Here is a 24,824-nt window from a genome sequence, read left to right as displayed (position 1 = left end):
TTGTTTACATGCTACATGTAAATTTACTAGATTTTGGTCAGCTGGAGACAGCTATCGTCTTTCTAATTCTACCAAAAGACTTTTAATAGGGAAATGAAAACACATGAACAAATTAAAAAGTTTAACAACTTTGCAGACAAATATCTATTTTTTCAAAAGATTTGAAATTTAATTTGTATTTGAAGCCACCTCTGGTAGCAATCGTAAGTGTAAACATTTAATGCATAAACTTTCATGGCAGCTTACGGTACTGCGTAAGTGAATTATGATGTAAAAATTCACTATTCAGATGCATTTGTCAATATGAACAAAGGATTTGTTTGTGTAACAAAAGATACATTCCTGTTCATTTTATATCCATGTTTGTGGCTTCCTTTCATGGTGTTATTGAATTTTTCCACCTCAGACCAAAGGTTGTATATACAAAGTTTAAACAGCCAAAAAGTGTTATCACCCCAAAAATTGGTAGATGATATAATTTGTTGCCAATAAGTAGAAAAAAATTGCACTTTGCGACGCTTATGAAGCACATCGCCATCCCTGCCTCCCCCTCTTAAGAAAATTCCTGGTATCCTCTCTGGGAAAGATACCAACAACACAACTTTGATTATAAGAAGGAAAAAACAAGATATGGGTATTAGCCTTTTGCACTGCCACCCTGAACAACTTGTGATTAAGAACCCAGGTACAATTGGAAATGGGGGAAGGGTAAATACATTAGCAGCAAACAAGCTTCATATACAGGACAGCTTATTCTATACCCAAGGTGTCATTATCGTCAGTGTCTGCATAAATGTTAGTTGTTTGTTGTCATTACTCCTCCTGACCTGCTGGGAAGAAAGTCAGTAACGTTGGCATGCAGTTTTATCCTAATGTCTTGTTGGTCTTCAGTGCAAATGGTTTCACATGAATATCTGTTACGGTTGCTGTATTGACCATCATGCAGATGTTTGCTTCTCCTAAAAAAAATGTTGTATCACTATTAGATTTTCACTAATAGACTTTTGATGACCTGTAGATTAGCCTTTTGCTGATCTAATAATACCCAACATGCCTACCATAGTGGCCTTCATGAAAATCTTTTCACTACTCTTTCCGAATTGCTGGTCGTCTCTACATGGGGTTTTCCCTTAAAGACTTGTATCACATGTAGATTATTATAAATAGTAGTGGTGCTGATTTGACATCACCAACTCCATTTAAGACTGTACCAAAGGCATCTGAATTGTCACACTCTTGTAGTGATGACAAATTACACTCAGTAGATCGTTCTCGTTTGACCTAATGATGACTCAAGGTTTTAACTTGTATCACCAGAATTCTATCCATGTCCTCCAGTTCTATCAGCAGCTTGGTCCAGAGTGCCAGAATCTGTTGCAATCTTAAAAGACCAACCTGCATTCAAACTATCACTGCAGCCTGGTCAAGTCACTAACTTACTAGGTTATTTACGTAGGAAGTTACACATGCCACACAAACCCTATTACTGGCCAGAGATAAATCAGGCCTGGCAATGTCAAAACACTCATCAGTAAGGATGAATGAGAAACACTATAATAGCACACAATAGCTGGTCTTGAATGCTGTTGCTGTAGGCATGATGTTACACTGGGTTGCAATGGCAATTTTCAAAAAGGCATAAAACAGTTTATCGTTTCCCACATTGATATGCACTGAACATGAATGGGAGTCTCTCACTCATGGCACAAGTACTTGACAGTAGCAAAGCACACACTGGCCAATGCCTCGTCAGGTGCAGATGATTACAACAAGCAGAGAGAAATACAGCGCTCTTCTGTTTCACCTTTGTAAACAACCACCACAGAGCCAAGATGAGATAATTGCCATTCATTTCCAACCGCCTCGTTCATTGCTGTGTGGAGGATGAATGTAAGCAGGCCACCAAAGAAATAAATCTGCCAAAGCACAGTGGCAGAGATGAAGGAGATTTTTTCAGGAGAGAGATCAAAGAAACAGATAGACATCCTTGAATACATAGGATGGGGGTACAGTCCAACAGATCTTTTACACATGCAAGCCCACTGTTCTTGGCAACAAATGTGGACAAAAGCAGAGAGTATGGGTAGGTTTTTCCCCAGATTATTTTCATAACAGCCTCCTTCCAGAAAGAAATGACCACAATCTGATTTCACCCGGTGTGAGGGAGGAGACTCCTCTTCTTCGCTATCAAATGGGAAAGAATGTGCCACGATGTTCCTTGGACCTGGCAAATTGTTGGGATTTCATGTCATGTTCAATGCCCCTCCTTTATTTTCCAGGGTCCCTTCAGCTACAGGTGTCCCAAAGGATACATTCAGGGGCAGACATCCAGCATCAAGAAATGAACAGTCTGGTCCAGAAAAGGGTGGTGGAGAGTGTTTACAAGACAAAATCACCTAGATTTTACTGAAGACTGTTCTTGGTCCCAAATTTGATTGTTCTCTTTGACCAGTCATTGACCTGTGATCTCTCATCATTGTTAATAGGAATCAGGGTTCAGAATAGAAACACAAGGAAGGTTTGAAATGCTGTTCAGGAGGGAGACTTTGAAATCAGTATAGATTTACAAGATGCTTAATACATGTCTCAATCCACAAGTGCTCCAGGAAGTTTATCTTCAGGGATACTGTATACCATTTTGGGGCACCCACTTTTGGCCTCAACATCAGTCCCTCTGTCTTTACAAGCATTATGGACAGAGTAGTATCTCACTTCAGGACCATGTCAGTGTCCATCCTACTACCTGGATGACACATGTCAAAAACATCAGGTGAGTTATTTATATTTTATTCAAGACATAAAGTCCATTTTCTCTCCTCATAAGCTTTGGATATCTTGTCTACAATGAAAATCAGATATAATACCTTCTGAATATTTTACCCAATTGGATATGGAGTTCAGAAAGCATCAGAATAGAGTATGTCTCTCTCAGGAACATGCATTGAAAATTATTTCAACAGTGGATTTAATTTAAGCAAAGAACTGTATCACAGTCCAAGAATTCCTTCACCTGCCATTCCTTTTCATCAGTAGACTTTATCATCAAGGGTTGCATGTTCATGAAACTATTAGAGATGATTGTTATCTTAATGGAGACCAAAATTTTGCCCATTGGAACAAATAATACCAGTCTCCAATCATATGAGATCCCATATCACCAAAGGGAGAACCTCACTCGGCTTGCAGAGGGTGTTCCCTTGCAGGTCCAACCTCCAAAGGCAATGAAGGCTGGGGTGCCAATCTCCATCCATTGTTTCAGTAGGACATTGGTGTGTGGCCCACTTGGGACCGTCTTTTGTATATCAGTATCCTACAGATGAAGGCCATACTAAAAGAATTTCATTTTTGGTAGGAAAAGCTTTATGAAAAAGGCATACTCATTATATCTGACAACTCTCTGTGGTGAATTACCTCAAAAGGCAAGGGAGACCAAATCCTCAGACCTCTGCATGTGTTTGGGATTTTCTTAAGTGGTGTCATCAGCAATACATCCACATCAAAGTTCATATTCCAGGCAGACTAAATGTATTAGCAGACTTGTTGTCTCCAAAAGAATAAATATTCACAAATAGAATGGTCACTTTTTCCCATGGTTCTCAGTCATATATGTACTAACTGGGATCAACCACTCGTGGATCTCTTTGTAGCAACTTTTCTATCCAAAGGCCTTGGCAGTTGGCAATCTTTCCTTTGGTCTGAATGGTTGGATGCCTTTGCTTATCCTCCAATGCCTATGATTACAAAGATCCTGCAAATGGCAATAGAATCAGAGTGCCACCAAATCCCGATGGCTCCACTCAGGTGGTAACAATCACTGGTAAATGACTTGATGACTATGGCAGTGGAAATCCCAAGGAAAATAGTAACATTACCTCAAACAACCTCAACAGCTGGAGTTTATCCAAACCCAGATCTGTTCAACCTGCACCTGTGGATCAGATTAAACAAGCCCACAGGAACAAACAGTTATCACAACAAGAGTGGATAGAACCACTCAGGCAAGAAGGCCCACCTCTTTCAAAGTGTATGAGGAAAAGAGAATTTTTTCACAGTGGTGCAAGTGAGGACACATTTCCTCTATTAAGGCATCAATACCCCAATTAGCTGACTTTCTACTATGGCTCTTTTAATAAAGAAGCTGACTTCCATCATGATAAAAGGCTATCATTACACAATCTCAGACATGCTGCATCATTGTGGAGGAGAGGATATAGGACACAACAAAGCCCTTTGTAATCTTCTGTTGAATTTAGTTGTGCCCAGAGGCGCTGGCTCTGTACCCAAAGTGGAATCTGTCATAGGTTCTAACATGGTTGAATGATGCATCATTTGAACTGCACTTAAGAGCATCATTGGTGTACCTCTAGTCAAAGACATGCTTCCTACTTGTCTTAACTACAGCGGTCAGGATCTGTGAAGTACATGCACTGTCAGTCATTCAAAACTACCTGCAGTTCTGGTGGGATTGGTCAGTTTCATTCATGACAGCACCTGCTTTCTTTCCCAAGAACAAGCTGCCACTCATGGGCAAACAGTCTTTGAGGTGAAACATGTTGCCAATCTGGATCCTTTAACCCATCGGGTCAGAGTTGACTTTCTCTAGCTTTTACCATCCAAGATCTTTTATCATTTATACCTGGTGGAACCTATAGCCACAGCACAAAAGGCTACCTTCTCCTTGACATGGCAACACACTGAATTTGGAGAAGAAATTGTTTTCCTTTCTCCCAAAGCCACATCTTGGCAGAGAGAGTCAGTAGTCTAAAGAATAGTCAGACATTTATAAACTGCCTCACATACCATAAGAAACAGAGATAGTCTCTCTCCGGGGTCATGGGATGTAACTCCTTTCACCTCTTACCTATTCTTTCCCAAGGTATTATGGTCAGGTAATGTATTTGAAGAAGAAACTAATTTTTTGGAGTAGAATAGTTTCTTTGATAATACTTACACAATCGCAATATATACCTTCCCAGTCTCCATACAGTTACATCCAACTAGGAGTTAGTCTTTACATATAGTCATAGATTTTATTTTTTAATTACTACATAAGCTTGCTAAATGAAATGGTCATTTGTTTGATTATGTATTCCTGAGCTGTGATATCAGGCCTACTTGGACCTCTTGTTTATGTTTTGATTTTATAGTTAGCCTCTAGATGCATTATAACTATCTCTAATGTTTTCAATTACAATTGGTGTTAATAACGTACAACCATGAGGATATATTTTGACAAAATATCATGTTTAAATATTATGGAAATGATCCATCTAAAGCTTGAATCAAGTAAATTATTATTTCTTCAATACCATTAGTGTAATGTTTTTGCTGGACTACAATTTTGCAATTTCTGTGTAGGAATAACAAACATACAACAATGCTATTTAATCTACATTATCGTTTGCAAAATAAACATTAAACTTTACAACAGAGGCATCAAGAGAGGGAAGTCTGATCCCTGGAGAAGATGAGCTGAGTTAATTAGATAATCCTATAACCTCAATTCTATCATCTTTATACCAACCTCAGGATTGTTTTTATCACAGATGCAGCAAAGTGCCAGAGTGTTTCAGAACAAGACGAGTCTTCAGAGGATCAGCAACTGACCTTCTCCTCAAATATTACTAATCAGCCACCTAAATACAGTCTTGGTATGCTGAACATTTCCAAGTCCCTTCCTCAAGCAGATTTGGGATTGGTAAGTACATTCTTCTGTCCCTTGACAAATTTAGAAATCACAATGAATTTAAGAGTGATATTTTTTTTTTTTTTGCTTCAGTATTCACACTGCTATTGTACTAATACTTGTCATAGTACAAGGCCCAGACCCCCATATTTTAATTGTGTATATACAGTTTAATGGCACCCTTGCTATTTAGTGCCAAACAAGTTTAGCTATTAAGGTACACAAAACAGAGATAAATGGAGGAAAGGGCTAAATTTTTAAAACACAAGGTCAGATGTTTTAGATAAAGTACACTCATTTAAAAATGTCCAAGACCTTTTCACATGAAATTACCACTCCAGTGGCCTAGTGGTTAGAGCGTCCACCTCAGATGCAGGAGGTCATGGGTTCGATCCCTGGTCAAATCATACCAAAATCTTGCTGCCTTGGTTGGCGCTCAGCATTAAGAGGTTAGTGTTAGGACTGGTCGGCCTGGTGTCAGGATAATGTGACTGGGTGGGACATCATGCTACATGTATGCGGCATGATGCCCCAGTACTAGACATCACTATAAACTGTCACACTGCAGACATTGTAATGATGTGACTGAAAAATTGTTAAAGCTACATTAAAAATCCAAATCACACACACACACTATAAAAAGCCACACTGCAGACATCATAGCGATATGACTGAAATTTTTTTAAAGCTACATTAAAAATCCAAATCACACGCACACACACACACATTCACATAAAATTTATTGAGATGCATACTAGGGCAAAAATGCTGCTTCCATTAATCTCTTACAGCATGCAGGAGTAGTATGAATTTGGATATTTTCTACATCTCTGAGCCTAAAGGAGAACCATCATTTTAAGACTTAAGATGCTATATTCCTTAATCTTTTACCTGAAGTTCAGGAAAAGACCACATATTTTAGTTACAAATGTAGCAGAACATCCAGAAAGAATCACAAATTTCACATGGCAATTTATTTCAATAAAAACTACAAAATCAGTGACTGAAATTTGTAAGGTCTTACTTGGTGTCTGCTGACTTTTGGCAACAAGTCACTTCTGACCACTAGTGTAATATAATTTTGAGGTTGCACAAATAATAAAAGTCACTAATTTTGTTCAGAAAGCATCTTAAAAATATGCATGATGTAGCAATATATAGAATAGTATTAGTTTTAAAGGAAAAGTGTCAAAGGAAAATGAAATTATTACAGAAAAAGCACTAGTAGAATGATTAAAGGTTAACTAAATGAGAAAAAGCTGGAGAAATTTCTTAGTGCAGGCAATTTAGCAACTACTTTGGAAATTCTAGCATAAACCTATTTTTTCTGTCTGTAAGTTTATTTGATTTGTAGATTATGCCATTATCATTCATACTTAAATTTTTGGATTTGGGAAGAGGATCCTATAGTTTTACAAGAAAAATTTCAGTGAAAAATGGAAACTAAAGAAAACACTAGTAGATGATGGTTAAAAGTTAAACTAAAGGAGAAAGAGCTGGAACAGATAATTTAAGTTTCAAATATGTTTCCCAATCACATTTATGTTAGGAATATTTGTCTGCTACCTTGTAAGTCCAGTCCTACTAAAAGACAAAAATCGTCTTTTACTGTCTATTCCCCATAGAAAAAGGGCAATAACTCTTGACCATTAACTCCCCTTGGCACCAACAGGTGTCACTAACTTTTAGCTTCGCTACTGTACTGTTCGCATTGTACAGTTTATCCTCTGATAATCCAAGCCATTTTTATGTTTTAATTGAACCATTCAATGTTCCTTTTGGATTTGTTGTGTGGATTAATCATTCTGCTACAGATTGTTCAGTTTCTGCCAAATTTGAGTGATTTTTTTTCACCTTTTGTCAACTTTGTCCTTTTAAGAACACATCACACTATGCTATTATTGACCTCTGCAAGGTCATTACAAGTTAGCACGGCTTTGACTTTTTTCACTTGCTTCGTTTGTAACGGAGTTGGTTTTAGTGAGTTAACATCCTGCATTGCTAATTTATGCTTTGTTTTTTTACCTTCATGTGTAGTTTCCGTAGAATGGTCAGCAAAGTTCAAAACATAATTCTATAAGTTTCAAATGCGACACTGACTTTTTCGATTCCTTAGTTAATAACAGGGAATATATTTATATTAGCGAGTTAGTACTTGTTGAATTACTAATTTATGCTTTGTTGTCATCAAAATACTACAAATGCAACTTCAGAGCATGGAAGTCTATCATGACTCGTTTTGTTTATACTATGTATACGCCATGTATGATATCCGGCATCTGTAATATATGGTCAGAAGTCTGGGTTACCTGTATTAGCTAGTTAGTGGCATACTTATTTGCTATTCTATGCTTTGTTTTCTTTTCTCGTGTTGTTTGAGAAGAAATGTTTACTAAATGCATGAAATACATTCAAAGCAATAGTCCATTCAGCAAAGAAGGGAAGGAAACCTATGGTTTATTAATGGTGATACCGACTCATTGGGGAGTATTCCCCAATTTTAGGCAGCCCAGTGGGTGTGAGGCCCCCCCCCCCCCCCCCCGCATGTCTGAATATGGCCTTTGGACCCACAAGTCAAGGTGCATGTGGTTTGTATCGGATCAGTTAGATACATCTCCTTATACTACTGCACAATTACCAGGTGTCGCCAGTCATCCAGCAGTCACCGACCATCCAGCATGGGAGGCCTTTTGAGAAGACAGCCCAGCCAACTAGTTCATCGCTTGCATTTCCAACTCACTGGGGGAGTGTTTCCCAAATTTAGGAAGCTCTGAGGGTGTAAGTCCCCCTGCATGTCTACGTATGGCCTCCTGGCCTGTGCATCAGGACACATGGAGTTTGTACCGGATCCAATGCATAATAAAACCCCACCGTTACTGGCTGTCCAGCCATCACTGGTCATCATGCGTTTACAATGTGGGGACCTTTTCGTTGAATCGGTCCAAACAACTATGATTTATGGGGATCTTAGTGACAGATCCATGTCTCTAAACATATCATTGGCAACATGCCCTTTCTATGATGCGATTTCAGTGAGAAATCAGTCTGTTCAGTCAGGCCCTTGGAGTCCGGTATTGGTGATAGCTGGACCATTTTCTTTACCGCCAGTTTCCAGGCCGACCATTCGCTGGGCAAACCAGCAGACAGTCCTCGAAGCGCAGCTTGTCCATAAGTTAGAGCTAGTGAAGTTTCCATAGGGATGGAATTTAGTCTTCATACCACCTAGTATGTCTTCTACGGAACTGCAGGTAGACCCAGATTGGGCCTTGACGCACAGTGAGTACAACAGAACTCCTTCAAATCCAACATCCTTCACAGCATACTCAGATCTGACCATGGAATGGACTGAATTTTAGCTTTCAAGCCCCTCCCGTTGAGGACATTTATAGTCTTTTTTCTACTTCTTGTATCATTTCAGCAGAATGTCATCAAAATACTACAAATGCAACTTCAGAGCATGGAAGTCTATCATGACTCGTTTTGTTTATACTATGTATACGCCATGTATGATATCCAGCATCTGTAATATATGGTCAGAAGTCTGGGTTACCTGTATTAGCTAGTTAGTGGCATACTTATTTGCATTGTTTTCTCTTTTTGTGTTGTTTCAGAAGAAACGTTTACTAAATGCATGAAATATATTCAAAGCAATAGTCCATTCAGCAAAGAATTGAAGGAAACCTATAGTATGTTGTTGGTGATACCGACTCATTGGGGAGTATTTCCCAATTTTAGGCAGCCCAGTGGGTGTGAGTCCCCCCGCATGTCTGAATATGGCCTTTGGACCCACAAGTCAAGGTGCATTTGGTTCGTATCGGATCAGTCAGATACATCTCCTTATACTACTGCACAATTACCAGCTGTCCTGCTGTTGCCAGCCATCCAGCCGTCACTGACCATCCAGCATGGGAGACCTTTTGAGAAGACAGCCCAGCCAACTAGTTCATTGCTTGCATTTCCAACTCACTGGGGGAGTGTTTCCCAAATTTAGGAAGCTCTGAAGGTGTAAGTCCCCCTACATGTCTAAGTATGGTCTCCTGGCCTGTGAGTCAGGACAAATGGGGTTTGTACCGGCTCCAATGCATAATAAAACCCCACCGTTCCTGGCTGTCCAGCCATCACTGGTCATCAGGCCTTTACAACATGGGGACCTTTTCGTTGAATCGGTCCAGCCATCTATGATTTATGGGGATCTTAGTGACAGATCCATGTTTCTAAACATACCATTGGCAATATGCCCTTTCTATGATGGCGATTTCAGTGAGAAATCAGTCTGTTCAGTCAGGCCCTTGGAGTCCAGTATTGGTGATAGCTGGACTGTCTTCTTTACCGCCAGCTTCCAGGCCGACCATTTGCCAGGCAAACCAGCAGGCAGTCCTGGAAGCACAGCTTGTCCATAAGGTAGAGCTAGTGAAGTTTCCATAGGGATGGAATTGAATCTTCATACCACCTAGTATGTCTTCTACGGAGCTGCAGGTAGACTCTCAAATCCAACATCCTTCACAGCATACTCAAATCTGACCATGGAATGTACTGTATTTTAGCTTTCAAGCCCCCGTTGAGGACATTTAATGGCTTTTTTCTACTTCAGAATGCCCTCACCCCCTACCACTACTCCAAAGGATCGGTAGATCTTGACAAGGAGGAAGAACGCCATTCTTCTGGTTCCTTCTTCATTGTTGGATTTGGCCTCATTTGCACCTTTCAGACTCAACAGAGACACCTGGCAATAGCCATGCTTGAGGGCATAGGCCAGGATTGTTGGTCATTGACCAGGACTGCTTACCATACCATGGCCAATACTATCATGGGTTTGGCCAATTTACTCCTGATACAATGTGCCACGTGTCTGCAATCCACGTCTCTCAGACCTTGTCATATCCTCCCTTTCCTGACAACCTTTGGAGGAAGACCAGAGGAAGTTCAGAGGCAGGCAGCTCAGAAAGTGCCAGTCCACCTCGCCACTCGACCCACATAGGCGTTTCAAACCACTCAGCCCTGCCAGTATGAAGGAATTTTAAAAGCAGCCTCAGTACAGGAGATATTCTCAGTCACATGTGCACCAACATCAATCCTTAGGAAGCAATCATACAGAGATGGTAAGAAACCAAATTTTGAGCTCACTGAATCTATCTCTTCCCTCAGAACATAGGGTGGAGTGATCAGAGTCATTCGGAATAGCTTAAGGTTTCATTGATCAACAATTCCCTCCAATCCCCACTTTACGGATACACCATCAGATCGGGGAAAGGATGCCTTTCTACAACAGGAGATACGGTTGCTCATAATAATAAAAAAATACAGAAACAAATCTGCTCAGGGCTTTCTATTGAGCTGGGAACAGCCAGACTTCCCTCCATCCCAGAATTTTGTCCATCTAGCCATGGAATTTTTAACCAACCAGATTCTGGTGCGACTTCCTCTTGTTTGCATAATTAGAATTGTCAAGCTTGTTGAGTCTGTTTCGAACAGGACTTGAATTTCAGCGAGAGAGCTTTTGCAACTCCTCTGCCTGAGCTTCGATCATTCCTGTGTCATTGTTGCAACCAAGGTTGGTTGATGATGGGAATCCCCAAGGAGAAATAATGGTAGGTACTGACGCCAGTGAATATGGCTGGGGAGCCCTTGTGTTGCCGACTTTCACTACCGTCAGCAACACATGTGCTCTGATTTGGCAGTTTCTGTGTTGATCTGACAATCTCCATATCAGCATACATATCTGACACATTCCTGGCATTTCGGTGTCTTGGTCTACACTCTATCCACAAATCAAGTCCATCATATGGAATGGACTCTTCATCGGTCAGTCTTCATTTGTGCACTTTGGGGTTGTCTGATGGTAGACCTCTTTGCGACATGGTGGAATCACAAGCTACCCACCTTTGCCTCTCTAGTTCCAGACTCAAAAGTTTGGGCTGTGGATGCACTGTCGATCATTTGAGAGGGGTTGTGGGCATTTGCCTCCCCTCCCACAGTGCAGATACCAAACATAATCCAGAAGTTATGGGGTCAGAATGGCAAGATGATTCTGAATGCCCCTCTCAGATGGGACAAGTCTTGGGCCACCCATCTACTCGTCCTAGCTGTAGATATGCCAAGGAAGATTCCGACCAGCTTGAATCTTCTCCAGTAACCACGGTCATGGTTGGTCCTTCCATGCCTGGGCCATCCTTTTCTTCTACATGCTTGGCTCTTATCTGGACAGCCTTGTGAGACAAACAAGTCAGATGTTCGATTGTGGAGAGAACCTTGAGAGCAAGAAGGCCCTCCATTCTGAAGTCTTACGAGGGAAAGTAGTGTGTTTTGAGGGATTGGTGCCATGCCAACAGCATTGTCCCTCTGTGTGCCTGAATCCCTTTACTGGTAGACTTTTTCCTCTGGATCTTTGAGAATAAACAGTTGGCCCCAATCACTAACAAAGGCTACCACATCATGATATGGGACACGTTCTGGCATCATGGCAGACATGATTTCGGGCATGATATAGACCTATTGGATTTTTAGACCTTTTTCGCTTCAGTAAGCCAATATCCCTCACTCTGTTTCCAAATGGAACTAATCCTTGGCTTTAACATGGCTCGATTCAAATCCATTCAGACCTCTAGCCCACACTTTGCTAAAGTCACTATCATACAAGTCATGTTTCCTGATAGCTTTAGGTTAAGCAAGCTGCATGTCTTTTATGTCAACCCAAACTCTTATCAGATCAGAGGGTTCATTGGTTCTCTTGACACAGCCAGGCTTTGTAGCCCAAAATAGGCTACCGTCTGTTGATAACCAAAGAGAGAGTCATCATTTGCTCGCTCTCTTCCATAGACAGGTTGAGAAGAGCAGCCATGTAAGATCCTTTTCATGCTTTGATCTAGCACTGCCTGAAATGCACAGAGACAAGTTGTGGCATGTGCAAATACCTCCTCCTTCTGGTGTGAGCCGTAACACAGAATATCACCCCTGAAGCCCTTCTTTGTGACTGAAGTGGGTTGTACATTCGGTGTACTCTGAAATCTCACCAGATAGAATCACCTCATGACGATTACTACTCAGAAGCTTCCAGCTATCTCTGCAAACCATGCATTCGAAAGCAAGGTTTAGATCCAAGATATAATAGAAGCTGTTGGCTGGCATGCAGAGTCAACCTTCTTGAGCATTCATCTCTGAGATTTAGTGTCGCAGAGGCAAACCTTGATTCTGGTAGATGTTGTGGCAGCAGCACAAACAGCCACCAGACCCTTCTGAATCAATCAACACAGCTTGTTAGCTTCCCTGGATTCGCCAGTGAAATTTTTTAGGAAGATTTCAAACTTCATCTTCTTAACCGTATTTAAGGGTCACAAGTCAAGTGCCCTGAGGATGTGTTGCTTATGTAATTTGGAGAATGAGTTATTTATTATTCACATGGGAAATACAGCTGTTCTTCCCTACAAGGATACCCGAGGTATAGGTTGGATGCTCAACATCCCCTCCTCCTATTACTTATTCTCCTAAAGCATTGTGATTGGGCAATGTATTTGAAAGAGAAAACAAATTTTTAAATAAATTTTTTTCTCTTAGAATACTTACCCAATGACATTACTTAAAAACCCTCCCAACTTTCCTGCCATGTGAACATCCTCATTAGTATCTTGCTGAGGCAAAAACTAGTAACACCTCCTTGCTGTGCCAAGGTGATGTCATAGGCAAGAGTTATTTCCCTTACGACAATTTTTTATCTTTTAGCATGGCTGGATTGGTGAGATAGCATGCTAATATTCCTAATGTAATGTGATTGGGTAAGTATTCTTGGAGGAACAATTTACTTTTAAGAATTTGGTTTCTTTGTGCAACCTATTTAGCAACTACTTTGGAAATTCTAACACTGACCTATATTTTTCTGTGTCAAGTATTTTGTTCTTGCAAATTATGACATTTTCATCTATATTCATTTTTTTGGGAAAGGGGGTCCTGTAGTTTCAACAGATCACACATTGTTGGGGAGGTGGACTTTAAATTTTCAGGTTGAAGCACTCACAGATTCCAAACAATATAAATTCTTAATGAAGAAAACATACTAATAAGCATATGCTTATACACTTCTACAGTGACTATGATGTGTTGAAAATTACATCTCTCATTGTTTCACAGTTTCTGAAACTGTGGATTAAATTATTGATTTTGTGCCATTTAGTTGGAAATGTTTGAAGTATATGTCAGATATTGTTGATTTTATCTTGCCTCTTTTACATAGAGGCATTGTTCTTTTTCTGGCAGCAGTGTCATTGTCGGCATGAGCATCCACACATGTACAGGCATGTAAAAATGTAGAGCCTCAATACATCTTTAAGTTAGCATTTCTTCTTATGTCCTGGACAACAGCTTGGAGTGGATTTCATAGCACCCATCCTCTGGTGAGGGGGCTAAGAAGGCCAATTTTGTTTGTATATGTACGTTATTTGTACACTCTTGGCAAAATGTTATCCTTTAGCTCAAGACCACATAGTATTTTTTTGTAACTGTATGTATATACTATACCAGAAATCATGGCGTGGAGATGCATTTTGATGAGTGCTACACTCATATCATTAAAGACCATTACTGACCCATGTTTTATGCTGTACTAATTGGTTAAATTTTGTTTTAAGTTTTCTCAAGCATTCTAAATGTTATTATAATTGAACTTGATGATTGTATGCACCTCTGTTAGTGCTGCACTCGTACAAAAAAGGGCACTGTGATGTACATTTCACATGTTACCAACTTAGGCTGAGTTTTTGTTATGTTGATGGAAACAATTCTTTTAGTAAGATTGGTAAATAGTTCTATCAAGAATCATGAAGCTTGGTCAAGGGATGCATTTAGTAGCTCTAAACCATCATTGCTATTATGGTTGATATAGTTTTCTTCACTGTCATGGGTTCAGAATTTTTTTGTTTGATGTTCATTTTTCAGACACCTTTCATGCCTTTTATGAAATTGATGACTGAGGATGGTTCAGATGACTCGCTATTGTCCACATAACAAGTGAGCATGCTATCATGGAATTGCTGAATCATCGCAGTTAATTTCTCTGGGTAAACAAATTTTGCTATTATCTTCCAAAGGACTGATTGACTTTTGTCAGGTTGATGAATGTCATGTGCAGGTTGGGGTCCTGTTCCTGGTATTTCTTCAGGAGTTGATGAGTTGTAAACACCTTTGTCCTTTTCTGAAGCCATACTGACTCTCAGGTTGGAGCTCTTTATCAACATCATGCACAAGGCAATTCAGCAGAATTCTGGCAAAGATTTTGCTGGCTGTTTACAGCAAGGAGATGCCCTGATGATTGTAACATGATTGTCTGTTGCTTTCGACATGTACAAGTGGACAGTGGGATATAGTTCCCTGAGTCCACTTTGACTGGAAGAGTTCAGCCAGTTTATGTTTAATGTGTGAGCATTCAGCTTTGTAGACTTCTGCTTGTATAACATCTGTGTCAGGTGCTTTGCCATTTAAAAGCAGGTCAGTCGCTTTAACAGTTTTTGTCAGGGTTGGAGGTCAGCAAGTGGTATGTTGATTTCCGCCTAGGTATAGTCAATTAATTGCCTCTTCACTGATAGATGACTGTTGATTGAGGGTGTTGTTGAAGCGTTCTGCCCTTCTTTGAAGTATCTTTGTCAGTGAGCAGTGTGGTAATGTCAGCACTGACTATTGGAGATATTCCTGATGACTGTGACCCATAAATGGACTTTAAAGCATCATAGAAGTGACATGTGATTGGACTGAAGGTTTTAGATGTAGTTGAGTATACTGAATCTCTGAAGGATGTTCATTTTTGATCAACATTCTCAAAGTTTGTATTGATTGTATCTATTTGGCTGAACAGTTCTACAACAAATGCTTGTTTCACATTCTCCTGTTTCAGTTTGGAGACATTAAGCTTTTGGGGCACTTTTATGACTTCTTGTTGGCTGCTAAGCTGAGTCTGGATATTTAACTTGGAGACTATGGTCAGTCCAGAATTCTGCACTTCTCATGGCCTTCATCACTCAGACATCCTGCCTATCTATTCTCCTGACAATGATGTAGTTAAGTAAGATACCAGTGCTTGAAGAATGGATGAATTCAAGATACGTTCTTGTGGTTTTGCAGGCAGAAGTAGAAATTGTGTTGGTGATTAGAAGGATGTGTTCAGCATATTTCCACAGTAGGTGGAGTCCTTTGTTGTTGCATGGATGACTTGCACATAGAGTAACGAATAAATGTATCAGTTTTGAGGTCAAAAGGGCAAAGGTCAGTATCACTCTGACTGAAAGAAGAAATATGGTTTCTGTTCACAAATGTCAATTATGTACGTAGAGGACTATTAAATGTTGGGTGGGCATATAATATGCTGTCCACAATACTCTTGTTTGTACTTGCTCTTTTCTGTTGATCTTATCTAATATGTTTGTATCCCATGTTATTTTTACATGTACTATAATATAAGTTTGTCAGTTATAGTAAAAACTAACATTCACTGGCACTCAGATCACTCTCCAAGCTTGCTTCTCAAGAATCTAAGAGCACTCAAGGCTTTGCAGCAATTGTTTTTCACATGAACCTCCCAGGAGAGCAGAGATCACAGCCAAAGTAACTCTGAGTACTTGATACCATCAACAAATTCTGGAGTATAGTTATGTAGGATGTATCTTGAATGTGAATGATATTTTTTGTGTGTACCAATATAGATAACCATGCACTTTTCAGGACTGAACTTCATCTGTCATTTAGAATCCCTTTCTGTGAGAGTAGATATCTTTGCTGAATTCTCTTCATTCCTGACATGTTTATGTAAAGGAGACAATCAGCTTCCAGTTATTTACCTTTTGAGTTGAATACATTTTTGAGATTAATTACAGATAGTAGAAAAAGAAGTTGATATACCAGTGTTTTATGGTACACCAGATTGGATATCAATAGGGGAAATCTACAGACTGCTGGAAATATTTGTTTCTGTTAATGAGAAAGGATTTATCCCTACTGAGGCAAGAATACATTACCTTGTACAGCAGTTGAATCCTTATGAAGGATTTATTAAAGAATTTCGAAGAGTCCAGAAAGGTGAAATCTCTCTGGTCTCTTCCATGACCATCAAGCTCAGAATCTCGTTCAGAATCTTGTTGCTGTCATAGTGTTTAAAGAATGTGTTGTGTGTTCCAGAAGGATCTTGCATGTTGGAGAGGTAAAGGGTACAGGTCTGTTATTGGAAATCAGATGCTTGTCTTGTTTTTTATGCCACGGCACTACATGTGCTACTGGCCACTCATTGTATAACACCCCTCTTCCAAAGGTATGTCGTTAAGCAAATATGTCATTAACATGATTTCACTGACTATGCACTGATGGATAATTGTTGTCCTTGACTGGTTTTTAATGACTTTTTCAAAAGGTAATGGCTGTGGAGCCAAGTGCTTTTATTAAGGACAAACTGAGGTAGCCAACCTGGCATAAGTAGGTATTAAACCTGTAATTCTTGGATTACAGGTCCAGTGCTATATCAACTGAGCAACTGTAGATGTACACTGATGAGAGAGAGATAAATGTGTATAGTAAATTAAAGAAGGCTTTAAAGACCACTGCAGCTATGGGAGTCCATCTGACTAATTGGAGACAATATATCTTCTTTTCTCCATTGTAGATGGGGTGGTCTTATAAGACAGGCTTTATTGTGTATGTGTTGGAAGTAGTGTATTACTCTTTGCACATATCTTTAAATGACTTCTCAAATACCACTCAACAGAATTTGACAGAAAGCATTCTAGTATGATGGTGTGTTAGTTTGTAAAAGAGGTTAATGATGATTATGTGCAGTTAAATATATCTGCCATTAATAAAATTAGAAGAACATTTAAACAACTTCTCAGAAAGAACCATTGAGCAGAATTTGACTGACAATGGCAGAGATCCTCCTGGCATGAAGGACTTTTAAATATGTTAAATTGATGCCAATCCACTGTCAAATATTGCCATGATTACTAAAAGTACATAGTACAACATATAAACCACTTTATCTTTAAATTAAATGGCACAACATAATTTGACCAGTTGTGAGAGAAAGCATCCAGTCATTGTGGCCTTTAAATTTTGGGCAAAATGATGCTCATCTGCTTTCCAGTATGATTCCAGATTTAGAAAAACCATGACAAAATTATTTTTGTTAACACAATACAAGTAACAATATCAGAAGAAATTTCTGCCAAAAGCATCCTTCTGACCCTGATCTCTTGGCAAGCTTCTGTTACATTTGACTGTTAGGCAGATGGAAGCAGATGAGTAATATTATTACCACTTGGGCCTCTTGTTGTGATCATGGTGTCTCAAATACTGAATGTTTTCAGAATTTTGTTTGTTTATTGTTAAAAAAATATTGGTGAAATTAGTACTCACTGACAATCATTTTTGCTTCAATTTTCAGTCAGCAAGTCAAATGGATGTGTTCTCCAGCCCTACCAACAGAAGAACATCTGCAGGATCCATGAAGACACAGAGGTAGGATAAATGATATGTTTCCAAATTATCTCCCATAGAACCTTGTCAGTAAAAGTGCTAAAAACTCAAATTTCAGGTAATATATAATGAGACTAAACATGGAGATGAGTTGTACACATAATCTCAGTGGGTTTGGCCCCTTTCCAAGTTTTATTTAACATCCCCTAACAGTTATTTATGGGATTTAATTGAAATGCATTTTCACTTGTCACCAGATTTGCAATGTGGCTTCAGCTTGGGATGAACTACAGGGCATCCATGCCCTCCAGATATTTAAGGAGGTCCTAGAATCCAACTGAAACCTGATTTCATTGAAAATATTATAGAAACCTCTTTGAACATTGCTTTATGTCATAAAATCTTCTGGAATTTGATATTAAAAAGCTTAACTAAAAATTTTATTAGAGAAAATATGTTATTTTTCCACTGCAACTTTGCAGTGAATCATTTTGCAATGATCATCATATTATGTCAGTAGTCATGGTTGAGTCTGGTAACTGAGAGCTATTTTCACATGTGCCATGAACTGCAGTATTGTGTCTTTAATTAAAGTACCAGACTTTAAGAATAACTCTGAAATTTATCATTTTCTCCTTTAAGTATCCTGGAAAATAAAAATCATTTTGGTACAGGAACCGTGAACTAATGCATTGTGCTGTGACCTGTTTTCTACTTATTTTTTTAACACTGCTTACAAGTACTGTCTCCAGCCACAAAAGAAGAGATATCTTGTTCAATTATAATCCCTGAAAACTCAGAGTTTTTTTCTATATTGTAAAATTAATGTATTTATTCATGTTGTATTCATTCACTATTATCATTATAAACTGTCTCATCCTTTCATTGTTTTATGAAATTGTGTAATATATTCCAGTTATTTGTATAGATGGAAGCAGATATTATAGATGTATACATTCATCATCAATATGTTATATGGGATTGCATTTGATAATTGCTCCCAACCTACCTAATTCTATGGGAATAATCCATAATTTATTTTGATGTCATCCACCACCCCCAGTTTGCCATAGGGATATATATGGATCTTGTTCTGTTTGTCCATCTGTCATGTTTGCCTTGTAAGCAACATATGTGAAAAATAAACCTAATGGTCCAAATTGAATATGTTGGTACCTTGAATAAAGTCCAAGGCCTCATTACCTTCTCATGACTGTGACCTATATCCAGTTTTAGAGGGCACAATGTGACCTCTTTAATTGACATCATATTTTGATGATAAACACAGTTTGAGTTTACAACTGTACATCATTGATATCTCCTTTATAATCATGAGTGTTCCTTATACATTAATATTTACTTGGAATGATGAACATTAATTAATATGATTTTCATAACAGTTATAGTTTATAACAATTATAGTATATCTTAAGAATTACTTCAGTATAGATAGCCTTGAAGGAGATGTAATTTCAAAGTGTTTTGATTATTCAGTAATATCATTGGTGTAGTATACAAGATAACTGTGAAATGATTCAGATTTTAAATGCTTGACTGAACTATTACATTTTAATGATTATATATTGCCTTTCATTGTATTATGTATTCTTCTTGCTAAATTTCAGTAGTGCAGTAAAGAAGAAAAAGGTCAGTCAGAAGGGCATAGAAGAAAAAAGAGAAGATGTTGATATCAAAAAGGACAAACTCTGCACCAGTGTTGCTCATTATCCAAATAATGCAGGCATAATTCCAGTATCAAATCCTTCAGAAGCCATCAGAGATAATACGGTTCAGCGAAAGAATCTCCTTGTACCTAATTTCAGTGCTAGTTTCATATGTGATAGAGATACTTCAAGCTGGGAATTAATGCAGATGAATGGTTCACAAACACACACTCAGGCTCAGTATGACCTGGAGGATTATCCAATGCAACAAGACACGTGCCAAAAACCAGACCATAATATGGATGTTCATGGCGATGATGTAGCGCAACAAGACTGTGGCCAAAAGACAGATCAGACTATAGATGACCAGAAAGATGATGCAATGCAACAAGACAGTGGCCACAAATTAGACCAGCCCATGGATGCCCAGGAAAATGATGCAGTACAGCAAGACAGCAGCCAAGATCCAAACCAGGCTATAGATGATGATGAAGATGATGCATTGCAACACAACAGTGGTCAAAAACTAGACCAGGCTATGGAAGAAATTGATGTGTTGCAACAAAACAGGGACCAAAACCAAAACCATCCTTTAAATGCCCATGAAGATGATGTAGTACAGCAAGACAATGTCCGGAACCCAAACCAGGCCAAAGATACCAAAAAATATGATCCATGGCAATTAGACAGTCATCAAAAACCAAATGATACTATAGATGCCTATGAAAATGATAAATTGCAATTAGACAGTGGCCATTACCCAACCCAGGCTTTAAATGGCCAAGAAGGTGATTTATTGCAGTTAGACAGTAGCCAAAATCCAAATGAGATGTTAGATACCCACCAATATGATGCAGTGCAACTAGACAGTGGCCGGAACGCTAACCAGGATGCAGATGCCCATGAGGATGGTGCATTGCAAATTGACATTAGTAATGATGATGACCAAAATCAAAACGAGGCTATAGCAGATATGCAGGAGGATATATTGAGCCCAACACAGATGGTGGAAGCAGTAAATAATCTGATTAAATTTTCTAAAGAAATAAGTGAATACAATATCATGGATCCAAATCAGAAATCACCTTCCAGTGTTTTTGAAGACTATATGAGATAGATTCTGACAGTAAACCAGATTGGCAACAATAATGAAGGAAATGTATTGAAAGTTTGCCTCTCCCATGGAAAATGTTGCTTAAGAATGTGTTAAACAGACATTTGCTGACATTGTATTTGAACTTGAGCTAAATATGTTTTTTTGAGTTTTGTCTGAAACCAGCATATTTCCAGAAATTTTTCAGTCAGATTTATCTTGAACACATCAACAAAAATTCAGAATTTATTCAGTAAAAGTTAAGAAATTGTTCAAGATGTATAGAATCAAGAATCGCTTAGCAACTCTTCAAGAACACCCCCCTAAGTTGTAGGCAGTCATTTAGAAAATGTTCGGACAGAAATAAACAAACTTTCAGGCACTTAACAAAGATTCAATGTAATTTAGAAACTATGTAAGAAATTATCAGCATGAATTTATGGCACATGAGTGTTTTCCTGTTTAAAGATCCACTGGACTCGGATAATGTGGGTATGTGAGAAAGCTTGCCAGTAGCTTCTCGTGGGTCGGTGGTTCTTTCCGGGGTTTTCCCGGGTTCTTCCTCCACCATTAATACTGGCCACCATGTATATCCTATAGCATGCTGAAAAATGGCGTTAAACCCTACAACAACAACAACAACCATTCTGGAGGTTTCAGTTTGACTATTATTTTAATCTTCCATACCTGTAAACCATATTTTCAATTTTAACTGTTGTTCATCATCTGTTATTTGTCTGTCACACATCCATCCATCACAGGTTTGTTATTGTTCTTCCTCGTAAACTACTTGTAGGATCACCATGAAACTTTACACATGCATTCATCCCAATATATATTTCATCCTTAATGAATATGGTGCCATTTTGACATCCAATATAGCCACTACAGCAGAGATTTGAAATTGTATTATTTCTATAGTAACTCTTCCTAAATGGGTGGTCATATAAATTTTAGCTTTTTGCTAATTGACGTGTGATATCTTGTTGGCCCTTAATGAAAATTGTGCTGATTTGGTATCCAGCTTGGCAGCAATGTCAGCCATCTTGCAAATCATGTTACTACTACACCTTCTGAACGGAAGTCGTATCAACATAGAATTTTAACCCAAAGATTTCATATGATGGCTGATTGGACAGAATGAAAATGGTGCTGATCTGACTCCTATAATGTCTGCCATAGAGGCAGTCTTGAAAGTCTTATTAACTCTACTCCTGGATGAATGGTTTTCTCATTCAAATGCATTACCCAATCACATTAACAATAGGATTGTTATTTACTACCACTAAATCCAGCCTTCCCAAAAGGACTCATAATAGTCTCTCCACTTGTACAATATAGCTGAATGGAAGCAACTCTTGCTTGTTATCTGCTCTTGTTTCCAATTGGCTGCATTGGTTACCTGGGGTAACCAGTTTAAACTTTCACTTTCAACTGTTAAAACGGTGCTTTCTAAAATCCATTGAAATTGACCATCCATCAATTTTTTCATTATTATATGTTGTTGTACATTGTGCATGCAATATTTGGGTGATTCTCAATGAATTTTTATCTTTGCATTTCTGTACTATTTGCTATTATCCTGGTGTTAAGTTTCAGTTAATACACTACTTTGGTCATCCCTGTAATGTGAATTCACCTTTTTTCAACACTTTGTATATTTCTTGTATGACCTTGGTTATTTTGTTTTACTTTAATAACAGAGATGTCAGATGAATTACAAGAAGCATAGACAGTTTGAAATTGTGGAAGTCCTCACCCCACTTCAGAATCTGTTTTAGCGTAATAAGTAATGTTGAAATGCCACCTCCACAAGCCACCAAGATACCAAAAGCAGTGCTGGTGGCAACTTTGACTTCACTCTGATGCCATCACACATGATTCCAATCAATGATAGGTATTTTTTAGCAAGCTTTATCCTGAAGGATGTCGATGAATGATTTGAATAAAAGCATAAATTGTCAGTCCTTTGTGTATAACTTCCTAAACCTGCCATGCATAACTGGGCATGTGTAATTACCTTTTGACTTTGCTTGCAAGACCAGCCTGCAAGTTGTATATTGTCCTCTATACACCTCGGCTGCTGACCATCCAGTCTAGGCATCCAGACAATCAATGTACCTTTTCAACAGTCATGCCTCTGTCCTTGTTGATTTGTGATGTTGATGTTTAAATATAGTTGGAAGAAACTTTGGAACAAGTGGTGTTATAATAGCTGTTCGTGATACTTTCTGGTTGGACTCGGTATAATTGCCACATCCATATTTTATCATTATTCTCCAGATATAATTGTTTTTACCAAAATTCCTTTTTGAACTCACACTGAGTATAGCAATGTTATTTGTACCATCATCAACATCAACACACATGAAAGCATGTTATATGTACAAGCTTACTGCATCTCAACTGTCCTTTCTAATAAGGTTCTAATCAGCAGTATTTAGTGGGTTTCATGGCACCAAATCCCAGGAGAGGTGGCTAAGGGTCCTGGCATTGTACATACTGTAAATTATTTGTACATTCTTAGTTAAGTTATTGCACCATATATACATATATTCAGTTGCTTTTAATTGAAGTCATGGTGGCTGTCGATGCAAGATTACTCAAAGTCTGTATCTTTCATCCAGTGAAATTCAGCTCCTTGGGATGGGTATGATAATAACTTGTATGATCTGTCAGAGGGTCAACATTTTATTGTCATGGTCACTTTAGTCTGAATTTATTACTGGAATGACCATTTAGTCATTAAATATCTACAGTAATGGATGATTGACTCATTTTGATATTGTCTCACATATGCCTGATTCTTACACATACACAAAATTAGAAAACACAAAACGAAATTGGGTTATTTTTTGGTAGCTTTCATTTAGAGAGTGTATCAGCCCTCATTATATCATTATGTCAGTATGTTGCAGCCAGAAGAAAACATAATCTTTGACTTTTAAAATGTAAAACTCATTTCAAACAAGGTAAATTTTTCATAAATTCTAAGGGGCCCCGAGTGGCCGAGTGGTCTAAAGCGCTCTTCGTTACGATCACTGCCATCTCACCTCTGTCTGCGGCGGTTCGAGTCTAAGATTCAGCCAATGTGGGTATGTGAGAAAGCTTGCCAGTAGCTTCTCGTGGGTCGGTGGTTCTTTCCAGGGTTTTCCCAGGTTCTTCCTCCATCATTAATACTGGCCGCCATGTATAGCCTATCGTGTGCTGAAAAATGGCGTTAAACCCCACAACAACATAAATTCTAATGATGGATAATATAATCAAAATTGAATCTTGAAAAGTGTCAATGAAAGAGAGTGTCTGCTAAGAGAAACTGTCTTGAATTTCTTAAAAGGTAAATATAGTATTTATGTGCTTACTGGTTGTACATCTAAGGAAGAAAACTTATTTTAAGATATGATGGGAATATAAATGAATTTTTAATTTGCATGAGTCAAATTCTAGACAGAAGTATATTGTTTAGTAACCTTGCATCTAAAGTGCATCAGGAAGGAAAAGAAATGGGAGGGGTAAATTACTTCATACATGCCAGCCATTACACTTTTGGCATAATCATCATGCTTTTTTGCACCTAAATTCATATTACACTTGCCTGTATACTTTTCCAGTGCATTAAAAAAAAACAATGGAGCAATAAAAAGTTGTATTTGTCATTTTTATTATTTTCTCCTTGATTCCACTAATCATATAAATTTGGGAATATTCTACAAAGAAAAAAGACTATTGAGTAAGAATAACAGAAGAGTTAATTTGTCTATCATAGACCTACATGTTCTTTCATAATTTTCTATTTACAGCAACTGTATATGACCCATTTCTACAATTGCAACTTTACCTTGGTAAGAAAATTGGTTAGCAGACCTGTATGTACTCTTAAAAAATGGCACTAGATTTTAAGTGAAAAGGGATTTTTAGGTTTGCCTTGTGGATGAAAATA

At 38.4% G+C, this 24,824-nt stretch overlaps 1 protein-coding gene across 4 annotated transcripts in view; it reads left to right on the top strand.

The window, feature by feature from the left end:
• LOC149805666 (uncharacterized) overlaps positions 1-24,540 on the top strand; it is a 96,570-nt gene extending 72,030 nt beyond the window's left edge. For 3 of the 4 annotated variants that reach the window (XM_089950312.1, XM_089950311.1, XM_089950310.1), the window contains 3 exons: positions 5,547-5,698; positions 18,096-18,169; positions 19,753-24,540. In XM_089950312.1, coding sequence (XP_089806438.1) covers positions 5,547-5,698; positions 18,096-18,169; positions 19,753-20,908 — 1,382 coding nt within the window. In that variant the 3' untranslated portion in view covers positions 20,909-24,540. The remainder of the gene's footprint in view (positions 1-5,546; positions 5,699-18,095; positions 18,170-19,752) is intronic. The other variant, XM_089950313.1, reaches the window with a different exon arrangement.
• The last annotated feature ends 284 nt before the right edge of the window (positions 24,541-24,824 follow it).

The sequence above is a fragment of the Sinohyriopsis cumingii genome, chromosome 2 (genome assembly GCF_028554795.1).
Source record: "Sinohyriopsis cumingii isolate HCF-2022 chromosome 2, ASM2855479v2, whole genome shotgun sequence".
In the NCBI taxonomy this organism is placed as follows: Eukaryota; Metazoa; Mollusca; class Bivalvia; order Unionida; family Unionidae; genus Sinohyriopsis; species Sinohyriopsis cumingii.
This window is presented reverse-complemented; position numbering and strand designations above follow the sequence as displayed.